We start from the raw sequence: 10,052 nt of genomic DNA, 5'->3' as shown, positions 1-10,052 counted from the left end.
GTTGCAACACGCTGATCTCTTCTGCCCTTTGTTGGTTATGCTTGTCCCCTTTAGCACCTTTACTGCGTGAAAACTAGGGTGCTCACCCTCTGCTGTCTCATGCTGCTCTGAGCACTTCTCAGCTCTGTCGTGCATCGAAAAAGCCTAAAAGTTTTCACGTCCTCGTGACGCTGTAGCGTGTTTGGCCTGTTCCAGAGTGTTGGTCAGTCATTGTGACCGGCGCCAATAAAAAACGCTGACATTATTCAAAACGGAATGCGGGGAAAGCGGGCTCTGCTGTGTCAAGCAAACTATTATCAGTCTGCTAGGCTTTGTTTTCAGCTCAGCTGTTTCCATTTGAGGGGCTATATACGAAAATCTCAGGCTAGGCACTTTTCAAAAATAGAAACAAGTCGACATTGACAACGTGCGATCTAGTAAAGTCTGAGTCCTTTTTTGGTACCAGCTGCACACACAGCGCCAATGAAATCAGACTAATGCACGGTTAAATCAGTTCCCTCTTTACTCAGACAGACTGTTCAAATAGAAGGGAATAAAAAGATCACAGAGAAAGGTCTAGATCATTCATGTGTATTAGATTCTGCTGGGTTCATTGTTTGACCTGGCCCTTTGTTTACAAGGGCTCGCAATGACGTTTGCGAGAAATTATGTAGTGTCACGACGTGGGATTTCAGCTCTCATTGGTCAAAATAAATTTAAGGTATGAGCTCGTGATATTTATCTTGTTACTGACTGATTAATTGAATTGGTTTTGAATACAACGTATTCTGTTCGATAGTGGTTGGTATTACGTAGAAATCAAGGTGCTTTATTAGCAAGTGTGTCATGTATCAGTAATGCGTGCTTTGAAAATAGCACGTTTCATTTTGATCTCCCTCTTTCTGAAACACTGACTGTGCCTTTGATTACACCTGTCATTTCAATAAAGGCGTGGAACAAAACACAGAGAAAGAGAAGGACACCCACAACGTTACATAGGTACAAGAAGATTAATTTGCTGATGTATAAATAAATGCGATCAGAGGAAAAAGGGCAATGAATGGTGTTTTGTAATAAGACGAACCGAGCCGTTTGTGTTCCACCGTAATTAAAACAGTGACGCATATCGGAGGCAGTGCAGAGGTGTACAATAAGTGGGGACTCTGAGGTAATGACTCTGGATGTAAAAGGAGAACTTCTTTGTCCTGCATCATTATGATTTGGTAAGACACACAGATAAACACAGAGAGAGAGAGAGAGAGAGAGAGAGAGTTATCGCAGCTTTGTGTACACCCGAGGTATGTGTAACTGGGAGCTCTCAGTTCTCAGTCACACTGAATATTGCTGCGAGTGTGTGGAAGTTGGGCATGCCGCAGCATTGCAGGAAACGACATCTCAAACCCATCAGCTGTGTCTGAGCGCTTTCTTCCTATTACTCTGTGTGTCCTTGTACCAGTTAAGTAAGTACATATTTCCATTTACCTGCTACTTTTCTCCAGTGTGGCTTATTTTCCCTGACAGAGGTTGCACACCCCCTGAGAGACCATAGGGTTGAAGATTTTTCCTAATGACAACAGATCAGCAGACTGTGATCATGCTCAGAAGTTTCAACAACAGCCCTCCAGTTCCTCTGCTGTTTCCTGACGCCAGGCCATACACATCGTCGTAATTTCAAGTGCAAAATGAGCAAAATAAAAGAGAAATAAACCAGTACCTACAGTATGACTGATGTATTTATTTGTGTTCGTAGTATATTGTTGGTAGTAGTAGTAGCAGTAGTAGTAGTGGTAGAAGTAGTATTGCTGTTGTTTTGCTTGAATTACTTACACACTTGTTTGTAACCGTTAGCACCATTCACATTTGATTTTTTCCAGCATGATGCTTAATGCTTTTCAAGGACCTTGAAAGCACATTTACTGTGTAGCTATTTAATAAGATCGGAATTGTTAAATGTGAAATGTGTGAAACTATTCAACCAGTAACAGTCTTTTCAGAAGTTCTTTTAGTCTGGTGTTCATCTGATCACTCTGGTTAATGTCAACAGATGGCATTGTTACATTTGTATTTGGTTCTCTTTTGCTCTTCCGTGGGCTCTCTTTGACTCTGTATTGTTCAGGCAGCAGTGCCGTTGTGTCATTGCCCTGTAAGCTAAAAGATAACTGACAACATCTTGACCACCCTCTGTGTTATAAAACTAGGTACAGACTAGGTACAAAACTAGGAAATAGGTACAGGGTCAACCAGTGAATCCCCAATCCCTGGACTCCCCAGGTCCCCATATGTCTTCATGACCTTTCCCCACATGTGAGTTATGAGAGCAGAGCACAAACACACACCAACACACACATGTACACCAACACACACAGTAAACAATGCGTAGAAGGATGCTTAAAACATTCCGATCACGAGTCTTTAAGGTTTTTCTTTTTTCTCTGGTGCTTCATTGCAAATAAAACTACAATAGACCAAGCGCTTTTTCCACCCCATTTATTTGTGACAACTGGTGATAAATGCGTGGTCATGCTGTGATAGGGGGACTGTCAGTGGCTGAAAATGAAGCTTTGGGTGCATCCTGGTGGCTAAGGCCACTCCAAGTCACTGATTCACAGCCAGTGGCCCTGAGCTATGTTTGTGTGTGACTCAATGGGTAATATACAACGTGTGGAAAAAGCAAAGAGCTCCTTCCTTTTTTATTTTTTTTTTGGCTGGTGAACTGCCTAGCTGGCCAGAGGCTGCTGCTAAAACAGGCACAGTGCAGGTAGGTTATGAATATCTTAGATACCTGTACAGTTTATTTTATAGCAGACGTGATACAATGCCCTCTGCTGTGTATGAGGCTTGAGGTAAATGATAAGAAAAAAAGAAAAATGGCTGTAGGCTTTGCTGATGAAAATTTGATAATGGAAAGTAGCAGCCGTGAACGGGTGACAATTGATCAGGTTAACAAGTCAGATTGATTGTTGAATGCCTGTAGCTCTGTGTTTTGACCATTTGGTCATTAAGATTTCTTGACAGAGGATCAGTGGTGTTACCAGTATTGAATTTCTCATAATGAACAAAAAAGATGTGTTTTTGAAAGTTCAGATTAGACAGAAAAAACAGTTGATTGGAAAAGGAAAATACACCTATCAATAAGTGCAAAGATTTGATATTGTACACTTCTATATCTATCTATCTATCTATCTATCTATCTATCTATCTATCTATCTATCTATCTATCTATCTATCTATCTATCTATCTCTGTTTTCTAAGAAGTATTTGGATTAGTAGTCTGCATTTTTTCACCTCAAGAAAAATTAACCTTTCTTTGAAAGTAATATTAAAAAAACCTCTGTAGAGCATTGGCATTAGGTCTGGACTTAAGTGTATGGATCAGGGCAGGGGTTTCGTGAAGCCCCAGAGTGTGCCCTAGAGAATATGGATCTTAGCTGGCCTACAACAGGACTGATGATGTGATCCAGCCTTGTTTTGTCACCTGCTGTTCACTCTCTGCCCACATCACTCAACAACTTTCTGCTGAATCAATACCTTATCAGAGGAGCTGACAACTACTATTGAACAGAATCGTGAAAGTGACATGAACTGTCTTTTTTACACATTCACATCTTCTGGATATACTGTACTTAAATACCAAACTGCCACATTCAGTATCATATCAGACTTCTGGCAGCCTGGTAAATAATTGGAACTTGTTGGACAGAGCTGTTAAATGTGCTGTGGTGCCACATTCTGTACATATTACTATAGCTGTTATGACTAGAACCAGCACACATCTCCACAGTAGTGAAACTGCTTAAAAAATCAATGAGGACTGATGATGGATGTAAAGGGTGAAGGTGTCGTGTCCAGTGAGAGCAGTTTCAGGAGGGTAGAGGCTGAACCAGCAACAGGCTAAATGAGCCAAAGGACAGAGATTTAGTCTTTAACAACCCTGGTTAGGACTAGATATCATATAACGATTTTTTCTTGTTGTTGTTTGAGTCAAACATCTCTTTGTCCACTTTCATGCACATTTTATCTTTCTAAAATCTGTTTGACACTCATTAATATATATATATATATATATATATATATATATATATATATATATATATATATCAGTAGGAATTTCTCGCTCGTTCGCTCTCTCCCTCTCTCTCTCACCGAGTCGTGCTTTAACTTGCAAAATACCTAACAGGTGGGTGGCGTGTACAATTCTAATGGACAATGTTAATCGGTTGTCAAAGTTCGTCCTCTGTCACCACAAGGGGGAGAGAAGGAGAGGAGACTCCCCAACCCAACTGGAGTCTAAGGCACTGGAGTGGTTTCGATGTGTGAACAGCCCACAATTTTTCTTCTTTTCTTCAGTGAAAGAAGATATATGAGAATGGATGTTGAAAAAGCGACATATCATTCAGAACAACATGCGTTTTTGAATAAGACTACATAACGAAATCCACGGACATTTATGGTGAGTAATAAACAATTACGCAGAATACTGCACGGGACCACAAAACTTAAACCTGAATATGTAGCCTTAAATATGATTAATGAATACATGTGGGTTTCCTCAGCGCTGCACGTTTTTGAGGAAAGATGCATAATACAATATCCGACAAAACGAATAACATACATTTGAGTGATGACTTTGTGAAGTTGCATGCCTATAGCCACTATGATGGTATTAAGTCTAAAGAAGAGGAAATGTGTATGATAATTTGCCGAAACTTGTGTACAAAAATGTAAGCAAGACATTTACTTAAGGATGTCTTGACATCTTGAGGTTTATGGCTCTTTTAACTGCCTATTCTCTTTGTAATGTTCAGTTCGCAGAGTAATGTTTGACGGGTCTCATGTTCTCTAAATGATTTCGAGACACTGAGTACCGTTACCCTCGTGTCTTGTTCCAGTTAAGTAAGTGTTTCATGTTCGTTAATGTCACTACAAAGCCTTATATTTAGGATTTAACTTCTGCACAGTTAGTTCAGAGTGAACGTATGAATATCAAATACGACTATCAAATTAGTTTCAAATCTACATTGTTCGAGTATCCCCACAACAAAGACACGCTAATTATACAACCGAACGATTGTTTTGCCCAGGGGTTACGGAACACGGAGTTCAGTTGCGCATCGAGCCTTTGACATTTAGAGTAAAATACTTTAGAGTGTTTACATAATTCTAAAGTGAATCCAGTATTTTGTTTTTCATGTAAATTAGTTTTTGGAAAGGTACACAGGAGGTACCGTAAGTTTGCGACTGCAGAGACGGAGATGTTTCAGTTGGATGATATGTGCGTAAATGCGCATAGAAAAGGGGCGTAAGATTTGTGTGCGCGTTGTTCTCGATGACTCTACTGAATTTATTGTTAACCTAACATGTTTTCCAATGCTGTGTCACATTCACTGTAGCTTTTGACAAAAGATCACTTTGTCATAAACCTCATTAATGTGTAAAGTTAGACTAATCTGATGTCTAGTAAGCTGCACAGTCATTAGATTTATAACCTCTTTCTCAAAGGAAAGCAGTGAGCGGGAGATATTTATCAGAGGATCCTTCATCACAGAAAAATACAACAGCAATAACCGAGATAAATAAATGCCACAGTTGTCATTTATTGCTCATCTTTTTTTTTTTTTCAAACAATCTGATAATTAACTTGCGATGCTATTAGTACTAGACGGCTGAATCTTAATATCCGTTTACACTCCTTTTCCCAAATTGTCTCCATCCCTCTAAGTTGTGAACTTTATGTTCCAGATGTGATGTGTCCTCTCCTGACTGTGATGTGATGTTGGATTTGATGAAAACACAACAGGATTTCCACCCACAACAACTGGTATGACACCTCATCCTTTATGAACCTTGTCTGAAAAAAAAAAAAAATCAAATTCATAAAGTAAACTGAGGACGTCTTAAAAAAACAGCAACAAAAGACCCCAGTCTTTCATCTTTTGCCATGGGAGAAAAAAACATCAGTAACTTGGCAGCAATTTTTGCAGAGACTCATGATCAAGTGCCACTCTTTGATCATGATTTGCATTTCTATGAGACTGACTATGGCGTGCCAGCTGACGAGATGCCAGACACCACACAGGGTCAGGCTTTCTTTGTGGCCACCATTGTTATCGGCGTGGTGCTCTTCTGCATCATGCTGGTGTGTGGCGTGGGTAACTTCCTCTTCATCGCTACCTTAGCACGCTACAAAAAACTGAGAAACCTCACCAACCTCCTGATTGCAAATCTAGCCATTTCTGACTTCATTGTGGCCATAGTGTGTTGTCCCTTCCTGCTAGATTACTACGTGGTGAAGCAGCTCTCTTGGGACCATGGGCTCTTGCTCTGCGCATCTGTCAATTACCTCAGAACTGTGTCCTTGTACGTGTCAACCAATGCCTTGCTGGCTATCGCTGTTGACAGGTGAGTGTGATGAGCTTGCCTCTGCATATTCGATTTCTGGTGGAAGACAGAAAAAAACCGTGGGCATAATAATCACTGTGTGTGTGTGTGTGTGTGTGTGTGTGTGTGTGTGTGTGTGTGTGCACTTATCAGAGTAAATGTTTTTCTCTCAGCTGTCCTATTCTATTTGCAGATGACATTTCACCATCAAAACACATTGAGAAAACTGGCACTGATTTACACACAGACAAACGCGTTACTTCTCTCTCTGGGGCTATTTGAAACCATTTAGGATAAAGATATTTTTAGAAAATATTCAAAATAATTTCTGCTGAACTCATGCCTTCATAAATTGAATCTATATTGTATACACTATGAAAAATATATCTATATTGAGTAACAACTAGTAGGAATACCGTAATGTTTTTTGTTTTGTTTTGATTTGTTTTGTTTTTAAAGTTCATCAGCTACATAGTTAAGCAATATGCAACCCTAAGCATTGCTGGGGGAAAAAAAATTCCTAGCCAGTACTTTTGGGGGGATGCATTAAACAGTCGGACATTATTCCATTTTTTTTTTCCTTTTAAATGAGATTGTAACACAGGAGTTATTGGAGACACAGTGAATTTAAAATCTTAAAATTAAAAGATATTGAACACTGTGCATTGATTTAGTCTCTTATTTTTGTATTTCACACCAGATGATTCTTATTGTCCTGTTACTTTTAAATTAAAAGTGACGCTAAGGGAAGATGGAAAGGGGTGGAGATTTCCACATATTAAACTAAAAATTGTCCTTTTAAAAAGTTATTACATTCAATAAACAAACTTCTGGTCAGTTTGAAGATATCACCATTCTCTTAAACCCTTTAATGCAAGAATCCTTTTCATGTCAGAGACATGTGTGTGATCGTCTTCATCTTTGCCCCTCCATGGTTTGTCTTTGCTACTTTAATATTATAATAGCATCATTAGCACTTTTAGGCACTCACAGTTTACTTCCAATAAACGACATACATAACATACAGAGGAGTGTAATCAAATGCTACCAACAGTTCAGGGCTCAATGACAAAAGATTGCACTCCATTACAACAGAGTCTCCTTAACTGATACTCTCAATCTCATTACAACAACGCAAATGTTCAATGAGTCATTTTAATTAAGCTTTGAAGGGATGGAATCAGTCAGTTAATCATTAATGATTCATTAAGTGATGCAACACCATCATTTTAAGCATTTGTTTCCCTTCTGTTTAGGTATATGGCCATAGTTCATCCACTAAAGCCCAGGATGAAGTACCAGACAGCCTACTGCATGATTACTGGTGTATGGATTGTCCCAGCACTAATATCTATTCCCTCTGCATACTTTGCCTCTGAAACCATGTATCCACATGTAAACAACCTCAGCAACAAGATCTTTTGCGCTCAGATCTGGCCAGTGGACCAGCAGCTCTACTACCGCTCTTATTTTATGTTCATCTTTGCTGTGGAGTTCCTAGGTCCAGTCCTGATTATGGCTCTGTGTTACATTCGCATCTCCAGGGAGCTGTGGTTCAAAAACGTGCCTGGCTTTCAGACTGAGCAAATCCGTAAACGTCTACGCTGCCGGAGAAAAACCGTCATGGTTCTCATCGGCATCCTTACTGCTTACATCCTTTGCTGGGCACCATATTACGGCTTCACCATCTTACGTGACTTCCACCCGACAGTCATCTCCAGGGAGAGGAACTCTCTGGTGGCCTTCTACATTATAGAGTGCATCGCTATGGGCAACAGCATGATCAACACCTTCTGCTTTGTCAGTGTCAAGAACAACACCGTGAAGTATCTCAAGAGGATTGTGCTGTTCCGTTGGAGGTCTACCTACACTTCCAGAAAGACTGTGGAGGAGACAGACATGAGGACATTATCAGTTCCGGTGACGGAGGTGATTGACTGTATGCGCCTGAGGTGAATTGAGAGATGTTTTCGCAATCAGACATTTCAGCTGCTGCATGTACCCTTATCAAAACCAAATGAAAGCTGGACCTATGTTGTATTCTATCATGTACAGTCATGGTAATTGGCTTTAGAGGCACAAACATTGTCTGTTTGTTTTAGCTTGATAGGTTGTTTTGGTTTTAGTATTCACAAGGGAGGCTTTTTACTGTCATAAAATGTGAATTGTTTTACCCTTGAATTATGTTGTCGGAGTGGAGACACATTTTAAAGCAATGTTCAGTGTAAATCCACTTTGAATGTTAAAATGTAGCATCTTTTATCACTGTTTTTTTTTGTCCCTCTTTAGAGGGCTGAAAATCTTGTTAACCTCAGTAAGAGCACAGCATTGTAAAAGCTTCTTTTTAGATAGCTGGACGAGAACACAGCATATTGTCCTGAAAAATAACAAGTCCCAAAGTGTTTCTAGTCCCTTGTCTGCTTTTGTTTGATTAATGCAAAATGAAAATAATGATCTATCCCAGAATCAGAGACTGAGACAGGAAAGCCTTAGCATATGCTAGTGTCTTCACCAAGCACCCCTGGAACGCAGGAGTATCCAAGGAGATCAGACATTTGTTATTATAATACAGTGTTGAAATGTGTTCTGCATTCTTCAGTTCTGGGTAGTGCACAAAAGAAAAAACAAACAAAAAATAGTCTTTTGTGATTATTCTATTGGTGCAATATAGTTTCATGGAGTATTTGTCATTCAGTGTTGACTTAAGTATGTGTATATATGTGTGCTCAATAAAAATTGGTCAAAAAATCACAATGTAATTTTGAGAACATGAAGATATTCAAATTGCAATTCCTTGAAGGAGTCATTCATCACATAGTTAAGTGCCATGTTACTAACTGACGACTAACAAAACCTTTTTAAGTAGATCAAGTTTTTACTGAAACTGAAAATAATAAAATTGAATTTCAGACTTCTTCTAATTCAAAATATTCATTAATCCAAGCTCTTTAATGATAATGTGCTGGATTTTTAATGCATACTTCACCTCAGGCAAAACCCAGTAGTTATAGTAATATGTTTCAATCCATTTTCCCCCACATTTTCACATGTGCTTATCCTGCAGATGTGTGCACCAGAGTGTCTTTGTGGAGATAAATCAGCAATATTCATTTTGCTCTTCCACTGACGTTCAAGCAGAGCCCTGGAGAAATCTCAACCATGAAAAAGAAAACAGTCTGAAAAATCCTGCAAAATCTATTTGGTTATGTAATACACAGTGTGAGGACGAATCAGCCCCAGATCAGTGCTGAAGAAGTTGGGTTATTTTGAGGCATGATTTTTACTCAAAATATTTTCATTTGAATTCATGTGAATGATTACAGGGAATATCAGTTATCTAACTGGACTAATTTTGACTCGATTTTATTTGAACTTCTTCAACACAAGTGACAACTGATGCAATGGGCTGACTAGGAAATGAAGCATATTTTTTTTAATAGTTATATATATAATTAACTGCTGTCTATCTGTCTGAATTCTCTGGTGTGTCACCAGCCTGACTTTGCCCTGTTTGCATTTATGGTGTTTTTTCTGATGTTGCATATATGTCTAAATAGATCAACATGGCTTAAAATGAGGCCATTCTGGGCCTCTGACCTTGGCCATCTCTGCACTCATCTTTTCTGTAGAGACCTATGGCGACATAGAACACCAGACTCCCATCCCAGGAGAGAGTGACGCCGCCTTTTGGGAA

The 10,052-nt window shown here is 39.2% G+C and overlaps 1 protein-coding gene across 1 annotated transcript; it reads left to right on the top strand.

Moving 5' to 3' along the window:
* The first annotated feature begins 5,918 nt into the window (after positions 1-5,918).
* prokr1b (prokineticin receptor 1b) lies at positions 5,919-8,314 on the top strand. Its single transcript, XM_030772917.1, has 2 exons — positions 5,919-6,379; positions 7,615-8,314. The coding sequence occupies exons 1-2, from the start codon at positions 5,919-5,921 to the stop codon at positions 8,312-8,314; spliced, it is 1,161 nt and encodes a 386-aa protein (XP_030628777.1).
* The last annotated feature ends 1,738 nt before the right edge of the window (positions 8,315-10,052 follow it).

The sequence above is a fragment of the Chanos chanos genome, chromosome 4, assembly GCF_902362185.1.
Source record: "Chanos chanos chromosome 4, fChaCha1.1, whole genome shotgun sequence".
NCBI classification, from domain to species: domain Eukaryota; kingdom Metazoa; phylum Chordata; class Actinopteri; order Gonorynchiformes; family Chanidae; genus Chanos; species Chanos chanos.
Note: the sequence above shows the minus strand (reverse complement) of the source record. Positions and strands in the feature narration are given on the sequence as shown.

Coding starts and splice junctions, on each gene's coding strand:
- prokr1b (XM_030772917.1), top strand. CDS start 5,919: ATGGGAGAAAAAAACATCAGTAACTTGGCAGCAATTTTTGCAGAGACT. Junction 6,380..7,614: donor CTGGCTATCGCTGTTGACAG/GTGAGTGTGATG, acceptor CCTTCTGTTTAG/GTATATGGCCATAGTTCATC.